This window comes from Cladosporium halotolerans, assembly GCF_011745625.1.
Source record: "Cladosporium halotolerans strain TM138-S3 chromosome Unknown Sca42, whole genome shotgun sequence".
Classification (NCBI taxonomy): domain Eukaryota; kingdom Fungi; phylum Ascomycota; class Dothideomycetes; order Cladosporiales; family Cladosporiaceae; genus Cladosporium; species Cladosporium halotolerans.
Genome location: NW_027191493.1, coordinates 72,474 through 99,581, shown reverse-complemented (window position 1 = coordinate 99,581; position 27,108 = coordinate 72,474). Strand labels below are relative to the sequence as shown.

General features: G+C 54.2%; 12 protein-coding genes across 12 annotated transcripts; 7 read left to right on the top strand and 5 right to left on the bottom strand.

Annotated features, from left to right (window-relative positions):
• The first annotated feature begins 1,820 nt into the window (after positions 1–1,820).
• WHR41_08417 (uncharacterized protein) lies at positions 1,821–3,573 on the top strand. Its single transcript, XM_069377021.1, has 4 exons — positions 1,821–2,565; positions 2,649–2,709; positions 2,783–3,414; positions 3,465–3,573. The coding sequence occupies exons 1-3, from the start codon at positions 2,368–2,370 to the stop codon at positions 3,319–3,321; spliced, it is 798 nt and encodes a 265-aa protein (XP_069226004.1). The 5' UTR covers positions 1,821–2,367; the 3' UTR covers positions 3,322–3,414; positions 3,465–3,573.
• A 418-nt stretch (positions 3,574–3,991) lies between these two features.
• On the top strand, positions 3,992–7,303 carry WHR41_08416 (uncharacterized protein; the record flags this gene model as incomplete). Its single annotated transcript, XM_069377020.1, has 1 exon — positions 3,992–7,303. The coding sequence occupies one exon, from the start codon at positions 3,992–3,994 to the stop codon at positions 7,301–7,303; it is 3,312 nt and encodes a 1,103-aa protein (XP_069226005.1).
• A 626-nt stretch (positions 7,304–7,929) lies between these two features.
• On the bottom strand, positions 7,930–9,403 carry WHR41_08415 (uncharacterized protein). Its single transcript, XM_069377019.1, has 2 exons — positions 9,221–9,403; positions 7,930–9,158 (listed from the first exon to the last, which is right to left on the bottom strand). Exons 1-2 carry the CDS (start codon positions 9,363–9,365, stop codon positions 7,999–8,001), a joined length of 1,305 nt encoding a protein of 434 aa, XP_069226002.1. The 5' UTR covers positions 9,366–9,403; the 3' UTR covers positions 7,930–7,998.
• A 2,090-nt stretch (positions 9,404–11,493) lies between these two features.
• Positions 11,494–11,910, top strand: WHR41_08414 (uncharacterized protein; the record flags this gene model as incomplete). The annotated part of the gene is made up of 1 exon (XM_069377018.1): positions 11,494–11,910. The coding sequence occupies one exon, from the start codon at positions 11,494–11,496 to the stop codon at positions 11,908–11,910; it is 417 nt and encodes a 138-aa protein (XP_069226003.1).
• On the bottom strand, positions 11,683–13,060 carry WHR41_08413 (uncharacterized protein). Its single transcript, XM_069377017.1, has 3 exons — positions 12,811–13,060; positions 12,324–12,635; positions 11,683–12,262 (listed from the first exon to the last, which is right to left on the bottom strand). Exons 2-3 carry the CDS (start codon positions 12,595–12,597, stop codon positions 12,249–12,251), a joined length of 288 nt encoding a protein of 95 aa, XP_069226008.1. The 5' UTR covers positions 12,598–12,635; positions 12,811–13,060; the 3' UTR covers positions 11,683–12,248.
• Positions 13,061–13,244: 184 nt separating this feature from the next.
• Positions 13,245–14,871, top strand: WHR41_08412 (uncharacterized protein). Its single transcript, XM_069377016.1, has 5 exons — positions 13,245–13,711; positions 13,829–13,996; positions 14,110–14,256; positions 14,329–14,427; positions 14,490–14,871. Exons 1-5 carry the CDS (start codon positions 13,618–13,620, stop codon positions 14,543–14,545), a joined length of 564 nt encoding a protein of 187 aa, XP_069225985.1. The 5' UTR covers positions 13,245–13,617; the 3' UTR covers positions 14,546–14,871.
• Positions 14,872–14,924: 53 nt separating this feature from the next.
• WHR41_08411 (uncharacterized protein) lies at positions 14,925–16,883 on the bottom strand. The gene is made up of 4 exons (XM_069377015.1): positions 16,752–16,883; positions 16,527–16,639; positions 15,750–16,470; positions 14,925–15,696 (listed from the first exon to the last, which is right to left on the bottom strand). Exons 1-4 carry the CDS (start codon positions 16,780–16,782, stop codon positions 15,209–15,211), a joined length of 1,353 nt encoding a protein of 450 aa, XP_069226006.1. The 5' UTR covers positions 16,783–16,883; the 3' UTR covers positions 14,925–15,208.
• A 1,033-nt stretch (positions 16,884–17,916) lies between these two features.
• WHR41_08410 (uncharacterized protein) lies at positions 17,917–18,513 on the top strand (the record flags this gene model as incomplete). Its single annotated transcript, XM_069377014.1, has 1 exon — positions 17,917–18,513. One exon carries the CDS (start codon positions 17,917–17,919, stop codon positions 18,511–18,513), a length of 597 nt encoding a protein of 198 aa, XP_069226007.1.
• A 364-nt stretch (positions 18,514–18,877) lies between these two features.
• WHR41_08409 (uncharacterized protein) lies at positions 18,878–20,100 on the top strand (the record flags this gene model as incomplete). Its single annotated transcript, XM_069377013.1, has 3 exons — positions 18,878–19,411; positions 19,473–19,725; positions 19,779–20,100. Exons 1-3 carry the CDS (start codon positions 18,961–18,963, stop codon positions 20,098–20,100), a joined length of 1,026 nt encoding a protein of 341 aa, XP_069226025.1. The 5' UTR covers positions 18,878–18,960.
• A 253-nt stretch (positions 20,101–20,353) lies between these two features.
• Positions 20,354–20,887, bottom strand: WHR41_08408 (uncharacterized protein; the record flags this gene model as incomplete). The annotated part of the gene is made up of 1 exon (XM_069377012.1): positions 20,354–20,887. The coding sequence occupies one exon, from the start codon at positions 20,885–20,887 to the stop codon at positions 20,354–20,356; it is 534 nt and encodes a 177-aa protein (XP_069226024.1).
• Positions 20,888–21,720: 833 nt separating this feature from the next.
• Positions 21,721–23,529, bottom strand: B14D6.460 (Replication factor C subunit 5). The gene is made up of 7 exons (XM_069377011.1): positions 23,360–23,529; positions 23,160–23,305; positions 22,557–23,033; positions 22,321–22,489; positions 22,163–22,261; positions 22,051–22,106; positions 21,721–21,990 (listed from the first exon to the last, which is right to left on the bottom strand). The coding sequence occupies exons 1-7, from the start codon at positions 23,444–23,446 to the stop codon at positions 21,954–21,956; spliced, it is 1,071 nt and encodes a 356-aa protein (XP_069226031.1). The 5' UTR covers positions 23,447–23,529; the 3' UTR covers positions 21,721–21,953.
• Positions 23,530–24,339: 810 nt separating this feature from the next.
• Positions 24,340–25,920, top strand: WHR41_08406 (uncharacterized protein). Its single transcript, XM_069377010.1, has 3 exons — positions 24,340–24,600; positions 24,689–25,543; positions 25,599–25,920. Exons 1-3 carry the CDS (start codon positions 24,440–24,442, stop codon positions 25,699–25,701), a joined length of 1,119 nt encoding a protein of 372 aa, XP_069226030.1. The 5' UTR covers positions 24,340–24,439; the 3' UTR covers positions 25,702–25,920.
• The last annotated feature ends 1,188 nt before the right edge of the window (positions 25,921–27,108 follow it).

Sequence of the window (27,108 nt, the reverse complement as noted above, 5' to 3'; positions counted from 1 at the left end):
GGCTGTTCATCGAAGGAAAAGGAACTGAATGAAGGTTATGGTAGCAGTGTTCCACCACCGTCGCCTCCCGATCGTACTCACGATCGGAGAGGTAGCGCCGACACCTCATCAACATAATAACCGGACAGTCGTTTGTGAACGCATCTCCATCAACGATCCTATCGACGTCATCGTCATAAACACCTAGTTTTAGGGAAGGAGCGATGGGGGAGTCAGGCGCTCGTTTGCAGGGCAACACGCTAAGGGAATCACATGCGCGGGCGGCGACCACTATTACTGCGGGTGCGCTGTAGCTTTATTCCTTCGTATATACTCAGACCCAACTCACCTCGTTCGTTAACTTCATCACCCTCTTTCACACCGCGATCACACCATCGCGCACTCTTTCACCTCATCATTCACCATGCCGCGCTCCCGCACACCGCGCGATCCGGACAAGATGCCGCCACAGACGCCGCCGCCTCCGGGCCTCAGCGAGCGTGGTAAACTGATGTGGCTCCACGCCAATCAAATGGACACCATCAAAGACAAGCAGGTCAAGTACGAGAAGGAGAAGAAACGTAAGCAGGTCCTAGCAATGCGCGCGCCGCCACCGACCCCGAGAATGCGCGACAGCCTCCCCTGCGTGATGGAGCCAGAGGGCCCAGCGCTGTTCGAGCCCGACTACTCGATCCCGGCTTCCAGGCTCGCTCCTGGCGGAGGCATCCTCCCTCGACCCCTGGAAGAAATTGTTAACGTCCCGCAAGTCATCGACGGCGTCACCTACACCATGAGGATTCCCGGCATGGAGCCGAAGGAATCTGAGGGTGAGGAGTCCGCTGGTATGTATGAAGTTTCTTCTCCTTCCAAGGCAGCAGCGAAGGAAAGCGAGGGGACCACAGGCAAGCGCAGCAGCAGCGGAGGGTACGATCTCTTCGATCGGAGCATGGGCAGGCGTGAGAGCAGGCGTGAGGGCCGGCGTGCGGGATTTGCACCAGGAGACCAGGGCGGCGTGTCCTTGGAGCCTCTAACGCAGTTGCCGCCGTACGGCGAGCAGCGTATGAAGCCTAACGAGCAGGACATGAAGAGGCCGAGGAGCCTTTCACGCAAGCGCGGTTACACCTTCTCCGAGCTCAATGCCGGCCGCGCCAACACGATGTCCGACGAAGACGACGAGGAGATGACCGACAATCCCTTCATTCGCAACTACGCGAAGTGGTCCAGCGAGAGACTCTACGCCGGGGCCGCCGACGGGCGTACTATGCACATGAAGGGCTATCCGCTTCCGACTCGCGACATGCGCGCAATCGGCCAGGCCATCCACGACATGACCGTCAACGAGCACAAGTACCGCCCCTACGACCCGCCGCCGCCCGTGGTTCCCAACAGCGTCAACTACTTCACCGACGCGACTAACGTCCAGGACCCCGCCGAGTACAAAGACATCAGGAAAGAGAAGGCATCTGCCGGCTTGGCCATGTTCACCGAGAGGGACGATGAGATCAAATTTTTGAATCACATGCAACAGCACGGCTTGTTGAAGGACGGTGTCAAGATCCACCCCGGCTATCAGGCTGAAGGCCCACACGGATCGCGCGTCTGGTTGACCGTCGAAGGGCAAGCGGTTGGCGGCAAGCTGCGCGAGAAGTATGAGCAGCAGAAGGCTGAGGATGGTACGTTTCCCCCTTCAAGCGGCGCAGGTCGTTCGTGAGGTGAGGTTACAGGAGGGTGCGCGCTTCCGGGCCGGCGATCCCGATCCCGCTGGCGCTAGCCGCACCCCGCGCTTCATCATTCTTGGGCGCGTGCCTGCCGACCGACAAGTTGAAGCTCGAGCGCTGACCTCCACTCTCCCTCACAGAAGCACGCAAGCAAGCCGACGCCGAAGCCGGATTTTCCAAGTGGTTCGACAAGTGGTGCGCAGAAGAGGAGGCAGAAGAGCAACTCGAGCGCGAAAAGGCCCGCGCTTCCGGCGCCGACATCTCCACCCCCAAGGGTCCCGATTCCATCGAGCATTCCCCAGGGTGCACGCCGCTCAGCTCTGCATCCCCGTACAAGAGCCTCAGCGACCTTCTCGCTAAAGACAACGCGAAGCGCCGCTCCTCCGACGCTTCTGACGGCTCCGCCGGCTCCGCCGACTCAGTCAAGACCGCGTACCGCGTGGGCGAGCAAATCCCCGACTCAGCCTACCGCAGCCGCCCAGATCTTAGGCCCGATCTCTTCGTCGACGGCGAGTTCAAGCCACCTGGCGCTGGGCCGGCAGACACTTCGGCCGACGACGAGAGCGCAACGGAGCCATTGGACGCTGAGCCGGCTGACACTTCGGCTGACGACGACAACACGTCGGTCTCTCCTCGCACTGTCTCCTAAGCGCGCTTGAGATCTGCAACAATGGCCAACCACCAGAACGCTGGCAACGCTGGCCTCTACAACGCCACCGGCGGTCTGAATGGGATGCCTTCCGCTGGGCATTACAGCGACATGCAGACACTCATGCAGAACATGGAAACTTTGTCAGGATGGTTGCAACAGAACAGGGAGGATTTTCTTAGTGTTCAGGAAGGATTGGAACAAGTGGAAAGGCGTAACGTATGTCGATCACCAGAGCAATTGAATACCCATCTTGCTCCCCCAGTAGTAGCAGTGGGGCGGTATAGTGACACGACGTGTAGGCTAGGTACCCCACAGGCTTACCCTCACTGCCTGCCGTTAATGGTGAAGCTTCAGGACAATGTATGTTCCCGTAATCCCCGCGCGCATCATGCGCCGCCCCTCCAGAGCGCAAATAGTGACCACAACCTCACAGCAGCAGCCGACCCCTCAGCCCCGACCATAACCTCGCTCCAGCGCTCCCTCGACGCCGCAAACAACCGCATCGCCGCCTACGAAAAAGCAAACGAAGAACACAACCGTCTACAAGCCGCATACGAAGATACACTGACCGAAGCGACCGAGCGTATACGCAACTACGTCTTTCAGCAAAACGATTACATCACGTCTATCCACAAGCACTACACACATCTCCTTCAAGAATCGCGCGCTGAAACCGTCCAAGCGCAGCAGATCCATCAGGATTGGCAACGGGGTTTGAGCAAACTGAACGAAGAGCTGAGGCGGGCAGTCAGAGCGAGAGAGGACGAGAAGCTCCCGTTCACACGGAAGATTTCAGCTTTGAAGGAGGAGAATAGAGTGCTCAGAGGTTTGGCCGGCTGGGAACCTGCTCAGGACGATGACAGTGAGGATGAGGAGCTGGAAGCGATGAGTGTGGCTGAGGGCCGTGGGAGGAATTTGAAGGAGAGGGAGAGGGTTGTTGGTAATGCGATGGGTCCGCAGAGTGGGAAGTAGACGGGCCTTCATCAGCACCTTCTCACGACTGAAGGACTATGATTCGGACTTCCACATTTCGAAATTGTCTTTTTGGAGGCATTGGAGTAATAGGTGAGTATCGAAGCGACTTATTCGGTTGTGATCTTGCTGACAATGACCAGGATACTGAGCAGGATACCATGAGACATAGGCATAAGCGTGATAAGGTATCCGTTACTGATCAGTGGCACAATGATCGCCAACATCGATCTCCGGAAATTCGAAGTCTTTTTGCGCATTCGGTCTTTTTCCTCATGATTTCTCAGTCTTCTCGGGCCATCTTTCGCAATGAAGCGCCCGTGCAGTATGAAGAGATCCAGCAGAGAGATGTGAGTCAAACCACAAACTTCGCAATTGCCTTCATGTTTCGTCTGCTCTTTCACTGACCAGTACATGCAATAAAGTACATGATGTCAGTCACCGGAGCAAACATGTCGTGCCAACTGATCTCTCTCGTGTTCGCTGCTTGCCTGATTCCATGTCTTGCTTGCTGCGGAGCGCACTTCACCTTCTCCTCGCGATACTTAAATTTTGCCGCTGGCTCTGTCACGTCTCATTACTACCTCACAACACCTTCCTCCATCCACGGGTCTCTGCATCCTCAGGTTTCTGCTGCCAACAATACTCAGTTCAAAAACATTGCACCAGTATGGCGAGGAAGAAGAAGCGCCCAGGAGCCACAGCAGGAGCCATACCAGGCTATGATCCAGTGGATGACAATCCTTCTCAAAGCCCACAACCCGGACCGTCCACCTACAACCAACAACCGCAACCTCCTCATCCGCCATCTCCCCTGCCGGATGGCAAAGAACCTCCTGGAAGCCCAGATCCCACGGATTCTTCTATTGAGAAGAAACCTTCCACCGAACATAGAGGGCAAATACAGCGATGCTGTCCAGCTGGAACTTCCCACCGCGACCGACCCGGTATCTTTACACTGCCAGATCAACAAGATGTCAACACGAGCAATGCGATTACAGCGACTGAGCCGCACAACATGTTGACTTTCAGCTTCAACGAAGCTACTATTGCCAATAAGCGTGATACAGAAATCGGCAAAGGCGGTGTGCGATCCAAGCATTACACGCTTCGGCCCTCCATCGTACCAGGCCAGCGAACAAGTGTTATCACGAATCACTTCAAGGTCGACATTCCTGTAGGCAAGGTGCTGTATGAATACCATGTCGAAGGCATCCCATCATCAGCCACTCGCGCCAAGAGAAAGATGTTCATCCTGGACATGATTGAGATTGATCGAGACATGTTCAATGCCCGAGGCGAGTTAGCTACGGATTGCAAGAAGAAGATCATCACCTGCAAACCCCTCTTCAACGTTGACAGTGAGCCGACATCGGGGCAGATCGTTCGCCAGGTAATTGTGAACGACTTTGAGTCAGGCAATCGCGGCGAACCCAAGCAGCGTAGTTTGGAGGTTGTTTTTGCCAAGAAGCACTCTCTGGATGGCTTGAAGGGTTTTGTCGGCGGCTTTGACGAGCGGTACGAAGACGTCGGTGCAAAGGAAGCATTGAACATTGTCATCGCGAAAGGCGTTACCGACGATGGTGTTTCCAGCTCACAGCAGGTTGCAAGTGGTACTCCTAGTCGCGGCAATGTTTTCCAAGTGGGCGACAATCGATTCTACTTCCGTCCAGGACATGAAGAACTTGACAACTCGAGCAAAGGCCTTCTCGCCATCCAGGGGTACTTCTCATCCATCCGCCCAGCAATGGGAAGCATTCTCCTGAACGTGAACAATACCACCAGTGCTTTCTACAAACCTCAGCGCCTGGATGAATTCATGGACAGGCGCTCCATTCTACACCTGCAATTTCTCAAATCTCATCTGTGCGGCCTCCGAGTCAGAGTCAACTTCAGCCGCTCCGGCGTAGACGGTCAAGGTCCCGAAATTGACTCCGAGGCCCGTAGGACCAAGACCTTGTGCGATCTCGGCGGTAAGCCTCGGGGCCAAACTCTTCAGAAGAATCTCCCTTCCGAAACAGTCTGGGATCACCTCCGCAGCAAGTATAACTTGAGCAGCAACTTCAATCTGGACTTGCCCACAGGCAACGTTGGTCGCAAGCAGGCTCCGAACCAGAAGTTTCACCTTGCAGAGCAACTTGACGTCCTGAGCGATCAGCCATATCGCGGTACTCTTTCGCCTGAAGAGACTGCGAAAATGATGAAAATCGCGAAGAGGCGACCAGAGGAGAATTATGGAGCTATCGTCGGGGAAGGTCTGCAATGCTTGAAACTCGACAATCCCGCGCAATTGCCAAATCTGTTGCAAAGTTTGGGACTTCGAGTTTCTTCAAATCTTCTCGAGGTTCCGGCACGTCAGATTGCGCAGCCCAGAATCATGTACAAGAACGCGAGTGGCCATCTCTTTCCTGTGAAGCAGCATCCGAATGATCATGGTTTCTGGACCATGCAGCCGGGCGCAAAGTTCACCAATACCCGTCGCAGGTTTGGGGACACGGCAGGGGCCACGGCGAAGGTGCGATTCTTTAAGTTGAAAGAAAAGGATATGTACAGAGACAACGGCAACTTCCTCAAGCGTTACACTTCCCGCTTCTTGGACGTTCAAACGCAGTACGGCGAGCAACAATTACTCCTGGCTAACTCCAATATTGTCGATATTGATGTCTGGACTCCCGAGGGCTTGCAGTCGACGCTGCAAGCACCGCAGAACAAGTGCGATCTTGCAGTACTGATCCTCCCAGTGAATGATTCTGAGCAACGCCAACGTTACACCAATTTCAGAATTGTTGCCGATCAGCTGCTCGGTATAAAGTCAATTGGGATGTGCGAGCAGAAGATCGTAGCCATCCTCACGAGAGAAGCTGAGAAAGCACGCGGGACATTCAATTCCTCTGCTATAAATCTCCCTTCCTCGAAAGGCATGAACGATTACTTCCGCAACATTGCCATGAAGCTAAATCTTCGCTGTGGCAATGTCAACCACGTCCTTCAAAGTGGGACGAGCTTCCCAAAGATCGGAGGCTCTCTTGACACCATCATCATCGGAGCCGATGTGACACACCCAGGTGCTGCAAGCCTCGACGGCACCCCTTCTATTGCTGCCGTGGTTGGAACCGTCGATGGCACTTTCGCTCGGTACACAGGCCACGTACGTCTCAACACATCCCGAAAGGACATCATTGACGACATGGAGTCAATGGTATTTGACCTTCTCAGCTATTGGTACGAACAAAACAACAGCAAACTTCCGAATAACATCCTCTTCTATCGGGACGGCGTCGGGCACAGTCAGTATGCTGAAGTCCGCGAGAGAGAAATCACAGCCATAAAATCCGCATGGACAAAGCTCAACGACAAAGAGCGTGAATGGACACAGCCGGGCAAAGCTTCGAAATCGAAGGCTTCGGGAACGAACCTGAGCAATTCTCCCCAGATCACCGCCGTTGTGGTGACCAAGCGGCACAACAGCCGCATTTATCCGAAAGTGAAGCCCGTTCCAAATCAAAAGTCATTCAATCCTTCCTTGACAATGAGCGGAAATTGTCTCCCGGGTACTGTCGTGGACAGCTCCATCACGCATCCCTACTACTTCGACTTCTACCTTCTGTCGCACACTGTACCTGGCAAGTTAGGGACTGCGCGTCCCACGCACTATTTCGTGCTCCAAAATGGGATGGAGTTCACTCCCAAGGAGATCCAGGACCTCACTTTCAACTTGTGCTTCACTTGGGGCAGGAGCCTTTCCTCCGTCAGCTATGTGCCAGCGACGTACTACGCAGACAGGTTGTGTGAGCGGGCCCGGCTCTACCTGCAGCCTTTCCTGGATGAGGTGCCTGATCTTCGCAATCAGAATCTCACGTATGAGCAAGTGTTCAAGCGCGCGGCGGATCTATTCTACCGTGGGGCTGGAGAAAAACGGACGGTGGGTGCGCCGGCCAATCCGTGGCACAAGAATCTTGATGACACGATGTTCTGGATGTGAGAACAGTAAATTGAGAATCTCCCGCTGCATGTGGTTGCCAGCTCTCCTATCTCTACCCGTATGTTGTTGTATTCCCTGGCGTCCCAGTTCGGCTGGCTGCCATTCTACGTTTGCTTTGAATTTGCTGCGTTAGACAGCCTTGAGAGATATTAGGTAGAAACGGAAAAACTCATTATCACAAAAATCTTGCAATAATTTCCATATTTATCATCAGACTACTTTTGCACCGCACCCGTGAACTCCGCAGAAAGCTCTGCGCTGAAGTTTGGCTGTAAAGGACACCATCGGGTCACGCCGATCAGTTCCAGTCAAGCAAAAAGCCGAACCAATGCTTCTCGGGGTTTCATTGGCATCAAAAAGCAAAAGCTGGTACGCTCAGGCCAAAAGCAAAAGATATTGATCAAAGTGGGACTCGAACCCACGAGGATAGCTCCACTAGCAAGTAGCTTCTAAAGACTACCTGAAGCTAGCGCCATAACCACTCGGCCATCTGACCGAATCTGTTACATCATTTGTGACCATAACGCTTATGACTATGTTGTTTGCTGGAATCTCGCTACACCACCTGATCACGTTTCACTGGAATTCTTCAGACATGATCATAGAAGATGCGTTCGAGCTCTCCGTTTTGAAATTTACGCCACCGGTCCTTGAGTTGATTAATTAGGCTCATCCTGCCGCGATACAAGAAGTTACTAAACAGCATAAAACCGCCTCCCGCCGTTAGCCTCAGTAACCAGCCTAACGCGACACTCGCCCAGCTCCTTCTGTGTAGCAACCCAGCCATCCTCACTCATCCGCCGCAGACCCTCCGCCTTGACATCAGATTGCAACCCAAAAAGTAGAAAAGCAAGCGGGCTACCCTTCCAAGTCTCCGCCTCTGGATGCGAAGCCGTCTTCAAGATAACGGCAATCAAGAAAGCCGCGGAGCAGAGGACGAGTACAATGGGAAAGAACATCCAGCGCCAGAGCACATCAATGGAAAGCTCGTAGGATGTTCCGTTGTACTGAGGCCGAGAAGTCTGGTCGAACGAGCGGACGACGTTCGTCATGCTTTGCGCGAGATTGGCGATCCAAGCGTCCGGGTCGCGGGTTCCTTGCCAGATGCCGAGCATGAAGTTGGAGCTGTAATCGATTGTGTCATAATGCGTGCTGACGTTGCCGGTGAAGGAGTTGGTGAGGAATCGTGAGAGGGATTCTGCTGCGCCGACGTTGACGGTGAAGTTCAGGCTTTTGAGGCCACCAGGTCGTATGGACATGGGCGGGAAGTGATAGAGTTGAGCATCTGACTGCAAGTATGTGTCGACGCTATAATCTGAGTCCAGTTCGTCTTCTTTAGAGACCACTCGCTCGTGGTGGATAGTGCTCTCCATTTCAGTATGGTAAGTCTGCACACACATCCAAAGGGCGCATTCGGTATTGAGCAGAGTGAGGTTGGAGTCTGTGCCGTGTATCGTATCAAAGCTTGTACCAAACAACTCGACGTCCAGTAGATACACGCGGTCTGTAGAGCTGTAATTGAACGCATGGCCGTTGCCCGGGATAGCGGCGAATCGAGCGATTTCTCCACCTGACATCCACTGTGAGGAATCGGCGGCAACATTCATGATCCTAGGATAAGCCCCAGACGGCAGAATGTACTCGCATGTAGACGTATAGTTCAAGCCACACTCACTACACTGCGGCGGATCGCATTGCAGCATTCGGTATGTTGACTTCTCGCATGCACCACAGATCGCCAGAGACGTAGTGTCTGGCCAAGTACAGTTTCCGGATGGGCAGGGCGGCTCAATTGGTTTGACCTCTTCAGTGAGGATGCCATCATATATTGCTGCAACCATTTCAAGCGGAGGGACTATCGTGCTGTTGTCAGCTCGCTGGCAATTTCAGAACTGAGACAACATGTGAGCTGCTTACATGGCTTGGACGTGCCGTGCCCGATGCGTTGATCCCAAGTCTCACTCCGTGGCACGTTCTCCGCCACTGGGCCGTCCTTGCTTGGTAGCAATTCGTAACGAATAGCCTGTGGGGCCATGGCGTTGTAAGCCAGCGAGAACACCATTATGAGGCATCCAGTAAGAGCCAGAAAGCCGCTGTCTTGCTTAGTATCTCTCAAATGAGCAAGTCATCAACGGAAGAGCACTTACTGCCGCCTGCGCATACGAAACAGAAACCAAAAACTTCCCCAGGCACCATTGGAAGCTTCATAGAAAAGATCCATGTCTTCGAGCCGGCTTCGACAGTTTGTCTTTCCCGCTTCACGGAAGTAGGTGAGCCACATCGCTTGCATAATGGCCGCGCAAAGGAGGGCCATGAGACACGCCCTGCCGACTGTTGATATGGCTGCCACGATGCCGTTTAGCGTCAAGTATGGTGGCAGCCCTAGTCTTGTGACCGAGCGACCTTCATAAGCGAACAGCACAGCGATCAAGGACGTGAGGCAAGCAAGAGACAGTGTCAGAGCTACCAACTCGGGTAACCAAGCTCTCAAGAGTGTATGTGGACTACTCCCAAGCCTTCCATATTGCCGTTGAGCTACCAAAGATTTCTCGTTTCCTGTGCGCGGAAGTAGACTGTCTTCTGGCATTGCGTGGCTCGAGACCGTGAATCCGAGTTTCCTAGGTTCGTTTGCTGGCAGTTCATGCAAGGAAGTCAAGCTCGACGGTCTGTACGGCTGGTACTCTGTGATATCAACGTGGGGGACCGAATCTGCAGAGCCACGGTGAGTTTCATCCATTGGTCCGGTTCCGGTAGAGGATTTCCGATGATCCGTTGGATAACCAGGGCAGAGCCCAAGATCGCGCAATGTCAAGTTGTCATTTGTAGTATCCATCGCATTGTGCAAGCGGAAAGACGACTCAAAGTAGCATGCTCGACTGGAGACGGAAGACAGTCGTCATGAATATCTAGTCTTGCAGCTATGCCGTGCAGTTGGCATTTCACCTACCTACCTGAACAGTGGGGCTACAGTCAGGAGATGTACAAGCCTGGCATGGCGGGAGCATATCTCGATTGGACAAGCTCTTCAGCTCGAGGCCCAGCCACGCGGCGATGGGTAGACCTGGAATCACGACATCGCGTGATACCAACATGTACTTGCTTGGCATTTAAACCACGGTCCACGGTACCTGTGCCGTCCTGTTGGTCTCGAAAACCACTGTGGCTTCATTAGCCTCGAGATGTGTACGTCGTAGTGATTCCTACAACATTCGCAGCTTGTATTAAAAACCCACACACTCGGTAAAGAGAATTCATTGTGTTCGACACTTAAATCAATGGGATGTAGAAGGCGGTGGGTAATCATGCAGCCTTATCGGTGGTGGAGCTGACAGCTTGCCCGCACTTGGTGGCGTAGAGCTTGAGATCCAATAAGCGCAGTACGCCCAGAGAAAGCCCGCTGCGCAACAAACAGCGAGTACTTGATGAAACCACCAACTACTTCAAGCGAGCGGAATGGACACGAGTCAACACTGTTGACAAACTCTGCTGACCATCATGCGAGATCATGGGGCCATCCGGTGGTGGATTGCAGTGCGGAAGGCCATGAACGGCGACCAGGAAAGATAACATTATTCTTAACTAGCTGAAGCTTCTACATTCGCTTCCATGAAGCCGCCTGTTAAAGATATTATAAATATATACAGGCGGAAAAGTCGAGTGCTTGCATGCTGGGACTGACTCGTGGGGCGTCCGACTGAAGAAGCACTAAAGCAGTTCGTCGGCTCAACCACCCAGATTATCGTCCATACTACAGGCCTCGCAGCAACGAATGCTGCCTTCGAGAGGCCCGCCCTAGCCCACGGGGTGGCACTTGACTGTTGTCGATTTCCGTCTCAGATTTTTCCTTCATACAATGCTCGTTCATAAAGGACGGCCACCCCAAGCAACTTATTTCATCGTTGGCGAATCTCTCGGTGGTCACCAAGGTGCCAATCTCATTTCCCTACTCTCCTTTACACAACAAAGCCAGGCCTCACCAACTTGAACATACCGCTGGTAACGCGGAATCCTTCAGATGATAGCGGATATCACAGCGTTCTTCGTCCTTGTCTTAGTCCTCAGCACAGTTGATGCTTACATTCTTTGGAACAAACAAGATGCGTTTCGAATCTTCCTGGCTGCTAGCCTTAATTTTCTCGGGCTCTTGGGCTACAGCATCGCCCGTGAAGTCGCAAAAGCCAAAAATCAGGATGCCCTATCACGAGATCGATCTGGACGCTTTCGAACTCGGCCTGACCAACACGACTCTAAGTGAAAGACTGCAGATCCAGGTGTGCGGCGCAACCATAGAACTTACTTTCGACAGATTCTTGGCTATGGGCGCGTTCGGCCTCTCACTCGCAACGGGGATTGCGAATCTTGTCTTTGCCAACTCTGACGACAGGACTTGCACCGCCAAGGAGTTTCACGATCCAGACTACCAATATGCAGTGATGGCTGAGGGCAATTGTCACACTACTGCTCAGCGCAACACCATGCAGGGTGCTATCGATCACTACATCGATAAAGAAATCCCGAAATCTGCGTGCGGAGTGCAGTGTATGAAGCTAACTCACGGAGGGAATTGGGAAGGTCACGTGGTCTTTGGCGCTGGTACCTATGAATAGGAGCATTACCTCGATACCTGTGCGAACATTAGCAAGCTAGGTAAATGTGAGAGCGGAGGGAAGAAGTTTGTGGAGAACTGATAAAGTCAAAAGGAAAGGTCGTCTGGGATACTTCCCACAGGGATTGAGTTGTCTGACAGCGGGTGACTAGGAATTACCCGCAGGGTCAATAGTCGAATCCCGAGTATGTGAGCGTACAGATCTATCAGGTTTTTACGAAACTCGTTCGATGCGGGTGAAGGTTTCAGGCGAGCGAAACCGTCCCGATAGATTTTCAGCCGGTTGCTCACGTACAGAGACAGCTCCATTCCTTGGACAGGGTAGCTCGTTGCTCAAGATTAGACAAGGCAACCTTGTAGGGCAGCTATCAGTGCACAGTCTAAACAGCACACTCTTTGTGGGCGAGTGCTTACCTCGAGGATAGCTCGGATGACCAGCTCGGATGCCCGCCCAAAGCAGCTCGACATGGAGTGGATAAACATTGGCGAAGACGTTTCCCAATGACTTGAACTTGTCCAGAAGCTGCAAGGTCTTTTCCAACTGTTCGTACACATACACCTGACGGCCGTCGTACGTCCAAACCCACCTCTTCATTGCGCTGCGCCGCTGCAGCTCTGTTACACAGCTGTACACTTCATCGAACATAGTGTCGACGCGAATGGCTATAGAGGGCAGCATTTCGCGCATCGTGTCGCGCTCATTATACGGGAGAGCCACAACTGCATCTACCAGTATGTTACTCGCGTGTCTCGTGTAGGTAGGGTTCGTGGATGGAGCTCGAGACTACGCTACGCCCGGACGGCTCGGCAAGGGTGACGTCGAAATATTCTAAGAGCCTGCGGAGACGGCCTCGCTTCGAAGATTTTGGAGTCAAGCTCCATGGCGGCAATCAACACGCACCTTCCCGTTGGTGGACTTAAGTTTCGCTGTGTGCACAGCCGTGGCCGTGAGAGATCAGAATGAGGCTATCAAGGTCGCGGTGATCATGAGCCGAGCTTTACTGCAGCGTCGTGTATGCAAGGTGCACGTCCGTCGCGTCTATTGGTCGCGTAGTATTGCGGATGCGATAGTGCAATAGACTTCAAGCTGAGATCGAGGCGCCTGAGCAAGAACAAAGCGTGTGAAGTCTTCGGTGACGGCAATTCCAAGAGGAAGTATGCTTCGAGGTGACGGGCGCGCGCCGGCGCGGTGAAACGAGCGTTCACTCATCTTGAACGGGAGGGGCCGCTTGCTGCAGGGTCGCGGGACGGCGCCAACTTAGACAAGTGCAGGTCCCAGTTCCAGGGGGTGGACGGAGGGGAGGGGGCAGTTGCAACGGCCAGCCAGCAAAAGAACTTGTTTACACCTTTCGCATCACCCGCTCCGTCTCTTCTCACCATCCTCGACGACATTGCCCTGCCATTGTCGCTGTCACGCCAGTCCACGCCTGTCAAGATCCAACACCCTCACGAGCACCCTTAACGACGGAGCGATCCCCGGAAACTCTCTCCAGACCATCCACGTGCCGGATCAAAACTCTCGGGAACATTCCAAGAGCCCATTGAGTTATCGAAAGGGCGCTGAAGAACAGTTCAAAAGCGACTAGAAAGAAAGCAAGCTTGATACAGCTGCTCCGCATAGAATACATTTTCGCGCATCGCGCGTCATTTGAATACCCCACGCGAACAAGTACATACATTCGCAAATACCACACGACACTCGGTCACAATGGGCGCCGCACTCTCCCGTTCTCTGGCCAAGATCTTCGGCAGCAAGGAAATGCGCCTGCTGATGCTGGGTCTTGATGCAGCCGGAAAGACCAGTACGTCTCAACAAAGTTCGGCCGGTATAGGGGCAACTGTCCTCGCGCGGCGCATTGCTCCTCGTGCCGCCGGCACTCCACGTCAGACATTTACACGCGACTGACTTATTACCAAAGCCATCCTTTACACCCTCAAGCTTTCCCCGAGCGCCGCGAGCGAAGTTCACACCATTCCCACTGTCGGATTCAACGTCGAGACCGTCTCGTACAAGAACACGCGCTTCAACGTTTGGGATGTAGGCGGACAGGACAAGATCAGGCCTCTCTGGAGACATTACTTCTCTGGTATGTTTACCACTGTCCAATTTTGAGAGCAGGAAAGAGAATTCGCGAGATCCCGCCAATGAGGAGGGAAAACTTTTGACTCGCGAACATGATCCTAACGCGAACGCTCATAGGAACCCACGCTCTAATTTTCGTCATTGACTCCTGCGACCGCGCGCGCATGGAGGAGGCCAAGTCCGAACTCGGCCGCATCATCCAGGACCGCGAAATGCGCAACGTCGTGCTGCTCGTTTTCGCCAACAAGCAGGATGTTGACGGAGGTCAGTACCGCGCCAATCGCTTTGCGCAACATGGGCACAAAAGAAAATAGAACATTAACTCTCATTGCACAGCCATGCGACCGAACGACGTAGCACAAGCCCTCGACCTCGACAGAATAGCCAAGGACCACGTGTGGAAGGTCGAGCCCAGTTGCGCCACCAGCGGAGAGGGTATGCCTGCCCAAAACCCACCTTGTTCCGAACCCAGCAGTACTAACGCGCAAAACCCACAGGTATCTTTGAAGGTCTCTCCTGGCTGAGCCAGAACGTCAAGGTGGAGAAGAAGTAAGCCCGCCCCGGGCATCCCGACTCCTCCATCATCCACTGCCCAGCACCGCACCGCGAGAGGGAGCAGCACCACAAGCAACGCGCGCCACGGCGCGATCCCGACTCCACGCACTCTCGCCCAAAACCTCCCCAACAGCATAATCAATCCCTCCCACCCGGCACGAACGAAAGTACAAGCGCAGGCGCAAGCAAGCATGAGGCACGGGTTCGACGCGTCAAGAGTCAGCACACGGGATCAAACTGCATTATACCACCACCTTGTAACACAAAACCCGCGCGGGGACACGTTTGGATCGGAAACGCTGCTGGGCGGCAGGCGTGATCTTCGAACATTCCGCCAAGCAGCCGCAGCAGCAAGTTCTTGTTTCTTTGAGCGGGGGTGTTTCCGTTTGAATGTGTCTTTTGTCTCTACGCTTTTTTATTAGGATACCTTCTTGCTTTTCTTTTGCGCTTCGCTTCTTTTAGAACATAATACCCCCCGAATAACGCGTTTCGTTCCCGCAAACCATACTGAAAGGCTAGGCTCAGACGACCGAAAGAAAAGACGTAATTCAAAATGCTGGATCTTGGTGAAGAGACAATGAGATTGCGTAGCTTCGTTCGGCTGCTGGGGCCGAGAGCGCTCAAGCGGCATTAGGCGCCCCATGCCGTGTGTGGGAACTTCTCAGAGGTTGCCACTGACGTTCCTCTGTCCTTCGTCTCCGATCTCACAGAACGCCCGGAACGTCTTGAAAGTCTTCTCGCCGCTGCTCTCCAGTACGCACTCCGCGGTAGCACCAACGAAGTACACCCAGCCCTCCTGCACCTCCTCCTTCTTCGGCCCAACGCTGATAGTACCCTGGCCCTCAGTGCAAATGATGATGCTCGGTCCCTGGATGGCCTCGAACGTGACCTTGGAGCCAGAAGACTTGAGGTCTGTCTTGACGACGGAGAACTCTTCGATGGGCGGGTCATAGAGCATTGCGGAGGAGTCAGATGAGTGCGCGGTGGTGTTGAATTTGCAGTAGGGGAAGTCGGCGGGCGACATCTTTTGCTCGGAGATGGGCGCGAAATTGTATGTGAGCATGTTGGTGAGGGTGGGGACGTCTTTGAATTTGGGCGTGAAGCCGGCGCGGACGACGTTGTCAGAGGCGGCCATGCATTCGATGATGTCTGTGAGAGGTCAGTGCCGGTCGGTTTACAGGGAGGGTAGGGAACGTGCGTACCGCCACTGATGTACGCATGGATGTCGTCTGCGCGAAGAAACATGGCCTCGCCAGGCTGCAGCTGGACGAAGTTCAGGAAGAACACAACGAACAGACCAATGTCGCCAGGAAATTGGCCGTTCAGGCGAGGCAGAACCTCAGCAAACACCTTGCTGCCAGGAGCAGGAGTGGACTGGCCTCCTGCAAAGCTCTCATTCTCCTCCTTGACCTGCGCCAGCAACTCTTCGCTTGCGGACTTGATGTCCTCCTCTTTTGAGTTCATGAGGTGGCTGAAAGCCTCTTTCAGCTCTTGCTTGAGCTCCTCCTCTGGCCTTCCACTTCCCTCAACAGCAGCTTCGAATCGTCCCGCTACCGACTCACCGACCAGGTTCCGGAAAGACTTGACGTTCTTCAAAAAGTAAAGCACCTCTTTCAACGGCCTGAAGCCGCACATGCCCTCGAAAGGTGTGATCGCGATCGTCATCTCGGGCTTGTGGTTGTCATCTTTGTACTCCTTCGGGTTCTTGGCGTGTAATTGCTCTGCCAGCTTCTTGTTCGGGTGTGCTTGGATAGAGAGCGCTTTCTGGATCGAGAGAACCTTGAAGAGGAAAGGCAGCTTCTGGCCGTACTTCTTTGCGACATCCGAGCCGAGCAGCATCTGGTTGTCTTGCACAAGGTCGATCAGGCTGCGCTTCGTCTCGACTTCGTAGGAGGGGTTGCTGGGGTGTGTGCCCATCCATAGCTACAAGCGATGTCAACTATCGATTCTACAAGCCTCTTGAACAATCTTCAACTCACCTCAGCGTAAGGCTTCTCACTCTCGATCTTCAAGTCGTCGCGTGGTGTCGCAGCCGCAAACCGCGCTGCGGCAGATGTCGATCCTGGCTTTCCCCATTCGTAGCTGGCCACGCCTATACATTGCGCACAAGATGTCAGTTCATGCGTGCTTCGTCTCAAAGTCGTACGCGCATCCTCATCATAATTGCGCAGGGAAGTCTAACGGCATTGCGGGGCACTGCTTACCGCATTGGAGGCGGAGGAGAGGGACTTGCATGGTCGAACGTTTCGTATGTGAGGTCGTAAAAAAGGTGTACTGTGTGTCCTTGGAGGTTTGGGAAGAAAGATGGCTCAGCAAGTACCGAGAGGTCAGCAAAAGTTCACGAGGGCAAGAAGGTTGGCGATGACTGCGCTGCGTACGATTGACGTTCGTTGCCCCACGTGAGGGACAGGCCGACAGGGTTCGAGCTCATGCGGCTCTGCGGCGGCGCCTAGCGTACCGTTTCCTTCTCCAGCGCCCTCTGTTTTGGGAATCCAATACGAGAAAATTATCGACCTCGGCATCTTCCTTTGCCTCCAATACTACCTTCTCATACCACCGTCTACGCGTCTGGCAGGGCTTAGTGACTCAGCCTGGTTTCATCAAACACACATCTTCACGCTGGCACGGGCGGAGGCCGACGGCCTGCTGTCCCTGCTTTGCAGCGTGTCAACAATTTCTCATCTCACACTGCTCTCTCCTGAATATTAGTGATGTACGCTCTCGGGCATGCATTCGCCGACATATGGCGGAGACAGTGAACTTGGCTGTTCTTCTAAAACAAGCCATCAGTGACGTGCTTCACTGGGCAGCTGAGTAGCCTGCTCTTCAGGCTGGCGGGGCGGGGCTGCGGGTCGATACCACGTGCGTTGTTTGAAAGAGTAAGTACTCACGGTGTCGAAGCATCAGCGCGGGATACATGGCTTCAGACTTGCCCTACAGCGACGGACACGAATGTTTCTGCATGACCCCGCTCATCGACGAACGCCGCAAACACGATAAGACAAAGCACATTGGCCAGAGCTCTGCGGACAAGCACTTAGCGTTGGTTTACCGTTTTGAAGCGAGTCTGCAACGAATCGGACAGCTCTCCAACTCCGAGAATGCGTCTGACGCCATGCCGATTTTGCGAAGGGCATTGCTTCGCTTGAATGGACATCTCCCTCACCGGTATGAGTTCACGCAGCCACTGGCGACAGACCACGTCTGTTGTAATATCGAGCTTTGGGCCATTTGTTTTGCTCACGATCCTCGATTCTCAGCGTGTGAGCCAAGCATGGGGTGCCTATTTATCACAGGTCCCACCTTCTTCTACTTGTTTTCTTTCCTGGTTCTCTCTAAGCAATCTGATCTTAGTACATACAGTAAACAATGGGTCAAAGCAACATTCACTACCCAACACAGATCCTCTCACGAGCCGCCCAAAACGGCGTGTTCTCAGACCAAGCGCTCATTCAGCCCTTCAACAAGCCCGTTCTCGTGGTCTCTGGCGCCTTTTCCCAGGAAGAGATCGACTCTCATACCTGGTGCCTCAAAGACCCGAACATCGGATCTTGGGTGCGCCGAGGCACGAGCAATACAAGCTCTGCGATTCCTGCAGATGACTCGCTTCAGGTGCCCCAAGTCCGAGCCGGACCAGGTCTTTCGCAAAACTTGACCCCGAGCGATCAGACTCGGTACATACTGGTCATCCAGGGCCGATCCGGTGCAAGCAAAGCCAAAGTGCTGGAGGAGATGTCTCTGCCAATGGCCGCCTCTGCGATTATGCATGAAGCCCTCAATGGCTATTCCACGGCCTTTTCTGCGGCGTACGATGGGCCGTCGCTCAGGGATCTGCCTGTAGGCGCTGTTTTCGAAGGAGCCTCCGGGCTTACGGCGCCGAAAATGAATGAGACAAACCAAATGGTCATCAGCGTGGTGTGCTTCGTAGCGCCGAGAGAGTCTGAGAAGCGTTTGAGCACTGGTTGAAGTTCTGTCTACAGGCGGGCGCGATGAATCTTTGCGCACTTTGCTCAGGCTTAGAGATAATGCAAGTGTCGACTAACCTAATCAACACTCAAACCGTTGCGCGATCCAATTCGCATACATTGCCAAATGCGTGGTTCCATGTGCCTGCCAAAAGATCGCCTCCCTAATAATCGCCAACGATACCTTCAAAAGTGGGGACTCTTGTATCGAGCTGAAATATGAGCTGGGCTGTCAGCCAGTCAGGCGTGCTAGGCAGCCGCTAACCAACGCCGCATTAAGCGAGCGACGGCAAAGGCAACAGTGGTGGAGCAGATGATAGAGGGGAAACGGCGCTTAATGATAGTGTCGCCTGGCTATTGAAAGTACTGGAAGATGCGAAAGAGGAACTCGAAGTCACTTTCCCTTCGACAAAAGTCTCTTCCCAACGTCGCTTTTATCTGATCAAGCATGGACGGAGAGCCCAAAATGTCCCAAGTCGCCATTAGCCATGCCAGCTTGATCTCGACCGTGGACGCATACTACCGCGCAATACTCGATCTAGATTATCTCAGAGAGGATGAGGTACAGTTTCCGCCACACAGAGGTGAAGGCAAAGTCCCTCTCGCAACAGCCCAGATCCAAAAAGCGGGCCTCACTCCGGAAGCAGAAGAGCTCCTGCATTACCTACCATATGTCACCGAATCTGGCATTGAACCCTACAGGGGCTCCATCGGAATCACGCCCGGTTATAGCGAGCCGGTGACTTGTCTTAAGGTTAGGGGAGGTAATTATTCAACGGACGGTCGGAGATTTGGACTCGACCACGAAGCAGAAGAGGTCTCTCTGCCGCCCTGGATCATATCTGTGTTCCAAGGTATTCATCGAGACGCCAATTGCGTATTCTACGACACTAGAAATAGTATCTTGTCTCCATAACAATCTTGAAGAACCGTTGCTAAGTTGCTGACGCTGCTACATAGGGACAATTGCTGAGCTTTCAATCTATGAACCGACTCAAGATGCATTCGAAATGAACGCGACTTCTCCAGAGGATCTCATCGGCAAATGGGTTCAAAACCTCCACACATTAAGCCTAGTACCGTGGCGAGACGACAATATGGCTCGTGGGTTTGAGTGTCTGACGAGAGAGGCCTCATGTCCCACGAACCCAGAAAGACTTTTAAGCATGATGACGGAAAGCATGGGAGCCCTCACGCCAGATCATCTCGATGCGTATGTATAGACTTTGTTGCGGAAGTGACCTGTGAGCTGATACCTAAACCCAGGGATCCGGCGGGGAGTTGGCATCATGTGCGGTGGGAAGACCTAAGCTGGGAACTGGAAAACGCAAAAGAATGCCACAACAAATATTGGGCTAAACGCCTTGCGTTCGAACGCGCGGGATGGCCTCATGCTCTGGACAAGAATATTCTACGGGCGCACGTTGGTGAGCTAGAGCAGGGAGAACTTGATGCAAACGATGAGTTTTGGACAGAGGTGAGGAAGGTGGATTCCGATTGGCGGGCGAATAATCAAGCCCACAACGCTAAATGGCGTGAGATTGAGAAGGAATATTGGCGGAAGGCCGCGGGAACGCGTGGCATGTGAATCGGAGGTGACACTTCGTGTTGGTGGAACAGCTTGCAATATGGATGTTTTGAGTTGATTAAGCGGTCAATGGCACTATCAATCGCAACGAGTGATCGATATCTCAAAGTCGCTGAACGCCAAATGCCGGTAAATCCGAACCATCGTTGCAAACCGACTCGGGCAGTCTTATCAACGAACGCAGCTGTCTATCGAGACCTGAAGCATTCAGTCGTTCTCTGGGAGTCTCTGGGCCGATCCGTATAGCAGACTCTTACTCCGGGTGCCATACCTTCCAAGGCCCCTTGCCCGCATTCTGCCACTCCAGCAACCCTTTCGGTGAGCGCTGCAGCGTCTTGACAGTCTTCACAGCGCCCAAAGCGGGATCATGCCAGATGAATATCGTCATCTCCGGAATAGCATGCTTGACCTGGCTCTCCATCGTCTTCATGATCATCGAGCACAGAATCATCGGATCCTTGTCCCGGTGATAGCCTTCCTCATGGACATAGGTGGTAAAGACCGTAGTACTATTGTTGTCGCCGCTCGCGCGCTGCCTGTTCTCCTGGACTTGGAGGTTGTACCAGCCGCAGTCGTGCAGGCGGAAATAGCCCTGGCAGTCGATGCGGAACTCGTCGTTGAAGCTCAGATTGCTCTGAGCTCTGCGGTTGGGGAGAGTGAAGATGGCGGACTTGGGGGAGTTCCTGCAGTCGTCGTGCAGCTGTTCGATCCAACCGACGAGGCGCTGCCATTTGGGGCGCGGGTAGCTGCCGTCCTTTTGGAGGAGGTTTTCGCTTGGGCGAGCCATTTGCAACAGTTCTTTCGATTGGACGTGAAAATTTGGAGTTTCTTAAATTGAAGTCGAGATACTGATAAGTCGAGGTCATCGACGGGGCTCTTATGTCGCACTACTTGTAGGCAGGAGCGCCCGCTAGAGGACTTCAGCCTCACACTGATAAACCGTCTGCCCTACCCTGTCAGCTGAAGCAGGATGCCAGCCGAGACAGACGTGCTTCAGCTGCTCGTCGGAAAAACGAGGCGAGAGTCCCTTCGTCCGCTTGACTGCTCAGATTGGTCGGCATGCAACCAGCTGAGCGCCACCGACGAGCCCTGCGTTTCGAAACCACCTGTGGTGCACCCCGAACCCGATAACGTTACGCCCTGATTACAGTCTCACCAAAGAAACGTAAGTAGAGATTAGAACAGCAGCCGACGTGAGATCATGCACACGATAAACGACGACAGCCGAAGCTTCTCACTAAGCGCAAAGTCCTCGCGGGTGGCATAGCATGTGAACGTCAGGCCGGAAGCGGTAGTGATTTCACCTATTTTGGGATGAGCGCCGTCCACCTTGTAAACCTCGTTGCAAGCATACATGGTTGGTGATGATTTCTTATTGAAAACGATGGATATTAGCAGCGGCCCTGCGAGGATGTTGACTGATGCGCTAAGCAACATTCGCTCAAACATGTGAAGATGGGGTGGAGACATCGTTCCTGGCGCCCGAAGAGTATTCGCGTCGCACTTTTGGTCCTTAGACATGGCGTGGTAGTTGGCCTTCTGGGTGAGACACTATGAACCGAGTCTTTTCGCGCGTAGAAGTTGTGTCTGGCTGGTTCAGAAGTGTGATTCGACGTCGGTCGAACCGGCCAGCCTGGGATATTTGTCGCAAGCCTCGATGCAGGCGACGTCCTGGAATTGCCTGTGCTTATGTCATCTTGTAATGGGATATGTCAATGCGCAGCTGAAGACCCTCTGCTTTGCTTCGTTCGAAAATTATCATGCATATATTCCGATGACATCCCTGGCCCAACGCCGCGCTAAAATCAAAGATCAGACAGACCCGGCACTCGATCCTAGAGTTGACTTGAGCTTTAGTCGTCAAAGTCCAGATCCATGCCCATGAAGTGTCTGCGCGAGGTTGGGTTAGCTGACGATACGGAAGAGAGGCAGGATGAATGATTCGCTTACCCTTCGTACAACCGCATGAATTTCGCGACAAAGGCTTCGAGGTGGAAGATGACTTTCTGTACAGCGATTAGCAACAAATTCGATTGACCATCTTGCACGGATGATAACATACGCTGCCATTCCTGATCCTGTGCTCGTAGAATGCGCTCCACTTCACCACGTCCGCTTTCAGGCTGTCGTCGATCTTGGGCATGAGCTTGAACGTGAGGGTCTGTTGCGACGGGTCAGCACATGCAGGTTCTTTCAAAAACAGAAAGCGCCAAACAGTACCTTGAGAATTGTCGTAGCAGGAATGCAGTGCGTGAGCAGATCATACAGCTTCGCGCGGACCTGCAGGATTCTGGCCGGCGATCGCTCTTCAATCATCTCCTTTGCAATGACTTCGATGAGTGCCTCCCAGTCGGGTGGCGGTATGGGCGTCTTCTCCGAGATTTGATCGCTGCAAAGATCGGTCCGTCAGCATCACCGTACAGAGCTTCAATCCAATGGCAACCGGGTATTCTTACTTCTGCGCATGCACCGCCTCGTACATCAACAGCGCCCTCCTCAGATTCCTTCCACAATCCCTCGCGACTCTACTTTCCAACCCAGCTCCACCCTTCAGCCCTTCTTTTTCACCGACAAGCTTCAACACGCCCTCAATCTCCTCCACCGTCGGCGCCGCAACACGAACCAGCAAACATCTACTCCTGATGGGCGCGATGATATTGCTGGTGCTGTTGGCGAGCAGGATAAGGCGCAAATTGGGACTGTACTTCTCCATCGTGCGACGGAGGGCGGCCTGAGCGTCGCGAGTGAGATGGTCGGCTTCATTGATGACGACGACCTTGAAGCGCTGTTTGGCGGACAGGTCGACCTGCTGGGTCTGGGCGACTTCTTTGAGGAGGTCCTGGATGACGACGCGGTCGTAGTTGCCGACGTCGGAGGGTGTGATTTCGAGGTGGTAGTTGGAGGAGACGAGGGTGAATTCGAGCTTGCGGTTGCTGGGAGGGTTGCGGCGTTAGCGTCTAGGTCTGCTTTGCGTCTCGACCTCCATGTTGTATTCCTTTTGGCTGCCAGTTTCTTTCCAAGCTCTAGCCAGTCCTTTTCATCCAATGCTGCCAACTCACCTCGTTGTCTGAAACACCCTCGAATCGATCTTGATCTTTTCCACGCCAGGCCCAAAGAGCGCTTTCAACGTGGCAGATATTCTCGTCTTCTTGCCCGCGCCGGAAGGTCCATAGATGAGCAGATGCGGGAAGTCTCCGCTAGCAGCCTAGTCGTCATTCTTGTTAGTGCTTGCGACGCTGGCCGAGACTGGATTTCTTACCAATGCTCTTAGGCGATCGGAGAGCTCGGGGTGATATGAGAGGGCATCGAGAGAGCGAGGGCGGTGCTTGTCGACTAGAAGAGCCATGGCGAACGTGAACAATTGTTTCGGTGGTTGTGGTTGGAATGGAACGTTCTAAGGCAGCAAAAGTGGTGATGTAGCGCGGGCAGATCGAGCGTCGCGTGCGGAGGAGACGCGTCGGCGCGAGAGCACTTTGGCTGGCGTTTCGGCTTTGAGGGAGCTTCGCGCAGCTTTGGCTTCGGCGAATCATCAATGAAGGGCGAAACACTCTCATTCTAGTGTTATGCAAGGCAATGGTGATTCAACGCTGCTCATGGGGAACACCAGATGGTCTGATTAAGGGTCCCGTAAATCGTTTATCAATTAATTCTCAGTCACGCATCACTCGCGCGGTCTCTTCATCGACGATTGTCGCCAACAGCCGCCGTGCGCGGCCATCTAGGATCGGTCGCGTACAACGAGTATGTTGGGGGGCGCACTGTCTTGTGGGCAAGAAAATGTGAGACGTCCGGATCACCGCTGCAATGGAGTAGCTCTATGCTTGAAGTAATATCGATACAATATGTATGTGTCTGCTCGCATATCCCGGCAGCAGTAGGGCATCAGAAAGTATAGGACCTTACGTGAGACTGTGGAGCTCCTTGAGATCGTCGCAGATGGAGATCAGCGGTGTTTGAAAGTACGACTGTGGTCCGATTTCACGAACGGCACGCGTAGGAAATGGCTCGCATGCGATGCCGTACGATGATTAGGCATGGTAAGCATGCGAAAGACGCACAGATATACGTAAGCAAAGCAAACAGTTATTGTTGCAACTGCAAGCGTTTCGGCGTTCCCCTGCCAAATTGAAATGAGGGCGTGAAAGTCTGTTCATGGGTGCTGCGCGCGATCTGGCCCCCGTCCCCCAACTCCCGCGCTAATTGGCCTCGCGAGCCTTCTCTTCGCTCCAACGTCATGCGCGAGCATTGAAGACCTCCCCACGCCCTCTCCTGCAGACAATACACTCGAGACCTCGACACACACCTTCAGTGAGCGACCGGCCGGCACCCGACAGCGACAATGGCGTCGCGCACGCCCACGCCCGACTCCACCGGTCCGCGCGACCGCCTCCCCAACCTCTTCGAAGTGCTCTCGCGACGGACGACTGCGCCCGTGGACCTCTTCTCCTTTTACATTTACATGCGCGATGTGCAGCGGAGTGTGGATTACTTGGACTTCTGGTAGGTGGAAGATATGCGCGACGCGCCTGCGGCCCGGCGGCTGCGCTCGTTTGGAGGAGAAACATCGTAATAACATTGGCAAAAACAGGCTCGATGTCTCCCAGCACATGTCCCTCTGCCGCCACTACGTGCGCGAACTCCGACGATCCGTTTTGATCGGCACGCCTGAGCTCGAGAAAGGCGGCGGAAGCAAGAGATCCTCCCAGATCCTCGATAACTTCGAGCGAAACTCCGCGGATCAGGGCCCCAGCGGCCACAGACACCGTCAGAGCGAGAGCGGACTCTCCGCCTTCCTGCGCAATGAAACCGCAAGCAAGCACTCCCCCAAGAACAGCCAGCACAGCAACCGAAGCGACACTTCCGAAGCGCCTCCGCGGCCCAGCTACATGACCGAGAATGGCAACTCTCCCAACACGCCCTCTCCCCAGATCAACAGCAACAGCTCGCCTGAGCACACCGTCGCGCGCGCTGATATCCGTGCTTCCGCGGAGAAGATCCTCTACACATACCTTCTGCCCGGCGCAGAACGCGAGATCATTCTCCCTCAAGGCATCCTGAACGACATCACCAACAACATCGAGAAAGAGGGCCGCGATGATCCGGAAGTCTTCGACGCAGCTAAGGACTACGTCTTCCAGGCGATGGAGCGCGACGCCTTCCCCGGCTTCCTTCGGGCTAAGGCGCTGGGCAACATTGTTGCTCCCAGCATGATGCTGCGACTGATCACTGGCCTGATCGCTCTCTTCGGTGCGCTCTGGACAGCGTTCGTACTCATCTTCCTGAACGCAAGCCGGAGCACAAGATGCTGGGAGATCTTGCCGTTCACCGTCGGCGTCTACCTGCTTGCGACTCACCAGTACATGCTGGACCCTCTGATGGCGCTGGCTGGATACAGCGAGTACACTTTCATGAGCTTCTCCAGAGTGAAGGAGCCTTTCGTGCGGTATGTCCAAGGATACGATCCGATAGAATGCAACAGACACTCACGTATCTTACAGAAAACTCCTGAACAAGCGCGCGCTGATGTGCCTGGCGTGGATCGCAGTTGTCGATGCAGCGCTCTGCTGCCTCTTCATCTTTGTTCCTGGTAAGCGCCTCTAGCTCCCTTCACTCCTTGAGACATCATCTCAGATCTCCTTTGTCGTGATAAAATCTTTTGGCAAGGCGTTTGCCGGCGTATTCGGGACTACCACTTTGGGGCCACAGACTGCCCACTTTTCTCTGGATTCTTCTATATTCGTTGCGAGATACATCCGACCGACATGTCGCGGATTTAGGGGTTCGTTTGTAGCAGTAATGCAAATGCGATCAAATACCTGATTCATTCCGAACGGTGATTCGAGCTTCACGCCGCGCAAGCGAAAGTGACTGTTCCAGCGCATCAGGCATACCATGTAGTCATCGTCAAATGTGACCCTCCATCACTCACTTCACATCCCCCCTTCCCCTTCACGTAGGATGCCCTCGAACTACACACCAAGACGCACTCGCGCCCAACTCTATGAAACCAAACGCATACCACCCACCCGCCTGCCGCCCAGTAAAAGCGCCCAAACCCGCCCCTCATGCACAACACCATCCCTGCCCGCCGCACTGGCTCCCACCACCCGTCTGCAAACCACACGCGCCCGCCCGCCCTGCCGCGTCCCCAAATAACCCAGCGCCAGCACCAGACCCAGACGCAAAGCCTCTCCCACACTATTCGCCTCAAACACCCCACCGCGCCCAGCGCGCTCTTCAGCGCCATGATAGGCCAGCACCGCCATCGGCCGCGTGCCCATGACCCGCATACACAAGGCAGCGAAGGGCCGGCGCCCAGCAGCCTTACAGCGCAAAAGCCCCGTCTGCGCGTGGCAATTGGCCGGCGGGCGCGTCGCTCGTACCAGACTTCGCGGGATCGGAATCCCGGGCTTCGAGGGCTGATTGGCCGGCTGCAGCACGCGGGGCGGGGCGCGAGGCGGACGTCAGCCAGCGCTGGGTGGCTGTCGTCCGTCTGTCGTGTCTGTGACCTGACGGTGTCGTCGGCGCTGCGCATGAGGTGAGAGTGACGGGCTCGTCGGTAGGTAGGGACGGAGAGATGGTGAGGTGGTGGTGTGCCTGATGCCGACCGGGGGCGAGAAGCTGACCGGTCACTTGGGCCCGGGTCGCGGCGCTGGGGTGTGGCTGCGGCGGTACGGTAGGCACGGCCTTTCGGTAGGCATTTTCTGTTTGGCTTTGGGGCAGGTGTTAGGTCCCATGCTTTTCTTCACGGCTCGAGCTAGGTAGGTGGGCACGGTTCGGGAGCGGATGGATGGGTTGGATCTTGCAGGTGCTGTCATTGTTGCCGTCGTGAGACATTGTTTCTGCGTCTGCCCTTTTGTTCCTTGTCTTGGAGGGAAGTTCCTGAGTCCTGAAGATACGTCGTCCCGAAGCTGGAAAGTGCATCCTGAGGAGCCGTGACTGCTGATCTGGAAACCGACTGCTGGCAGGCGGTATACTGGAGCAGGGAGATTGATACTCTGGTGCTCT

Coding starts and splice junctions, on each gene's coding strand:
- WHR41_08417 (XM_069377021.1), top strand. CDS start 2,368: ATGGCCAACCACCAGAACGCTGGCAACGCTGGCCTCTACAACGCCACC. Junction 2,566..2,648: donor AACAAGTGGAAAGGCGTAAC/GTATGTCGATCA, acceptor CACGACGTGTAG/GCTAGGTACCCCACAGGCTT. Junction 2,710..2,782: donor TGGTGAAGCTTCAGGACAAT/GTATGTTCCCGT, acceptor ACAACCTCACAG/CAGCAGCCGACCCCTCAGCC.
- WHR41_08415 (XM_069377019.1), bottom strand. CDS start 9,365: ATGGTGTTCTCGCTGGCTTACAACGCCATGGCCCCACAGGCTATTCGT. Junction 9,159..9,220: donor GCACGGCACGTCCAAGCCAT/GTAAGCAGCTCA, acceptor ACAGCACGATAG/TCCCTCCGCTTGAAATGGTT.
- WHR41_08413 (XM_069377017.1), bottom strand. CDS start 12,597: ATGCGCGAAATGCTGCCCTCTATAGCCATTCGCGTCGACACTATGTTC.
- WHR41_08412 (XM_069377016.1), top strand. CDS start 13,618: ATGGGCGCCGCACTCTCCCGTTCTCTGGCCAAGATCTTCGGCAGCAAG. Junction 13,997..14,109: donor CTGGAGACATTACTTCTCTG/GTATGTTTACCA, acceptor GAACGCTCATAG/GAACCCACGCTCTAATTTTC. Junction 14,257..14,328: donor CAAGCAGGATGTTGACGGAG/GTCAGTACCGCG, acceptor CTCATTGCACAG/CCATGCGACCGAACGACGTA.
- WHR41_08411 (XM_069377015.1), bottom strand. CDS start 16,782: ATGCAAGTCCCTCTCCTCCGCCTCCAATGCG. Junction 16,640..16,751: donor TCTCCTCCGCCTCCAATGCG/GTAAGCAGTGCC, acceptor CGCAATGTATAG/GCGTGGCCAGCTACGAATGG. Junction 16,471..16,526: donor GTGAGAAGCCTTACGCTGAG/GTGAGTTGAAGA, acceptor CATCGCTTGTAG/CTATGGATGGGCACACACCC.
- B14D6.460 (XM_069377011.1), bottom strand. CDS start 23,446: ATGGCTCTTCTAGTCGACAAGCACCGCCCTCGCTCTCTCGATGCCCTC. Junction 22,490..22,556: donor GAGGCGGTGCATGCGCAGAA/GTAAGAATACCC, acceptor CGATCTTTGCAG/CGATCAAATCTCGGAGAAGA. Junction 22,107..22,162: donor ACAGGATCAGGAATGGCAGC/GTATGTTATCAT, acceptor ATCGCTGTACAG/AAAGTCATCTTCCACCTCGA.
- WHR41_08406 (XM_069377010.1), top strand. CDS start 24,440: ATGGCGTCGCGCACGCCCACGCCCGACTCCACCGGTCCGCGCGACCGC. Junction 24,601..24,688: donor GTGGATTACTTGGACTTCTG/GTAGGTGGAAGA, acceptor TGGCAAAAACAG/GCTCGATGTCTCCCAGCACA. Junction 25,544..25,598: donor GTGAAGGAGCCTTTCGTGCG/GTATGTCCAAGG, acceptor CGTATCTTACAG/AAAACTCCTGAACAAGCGCG.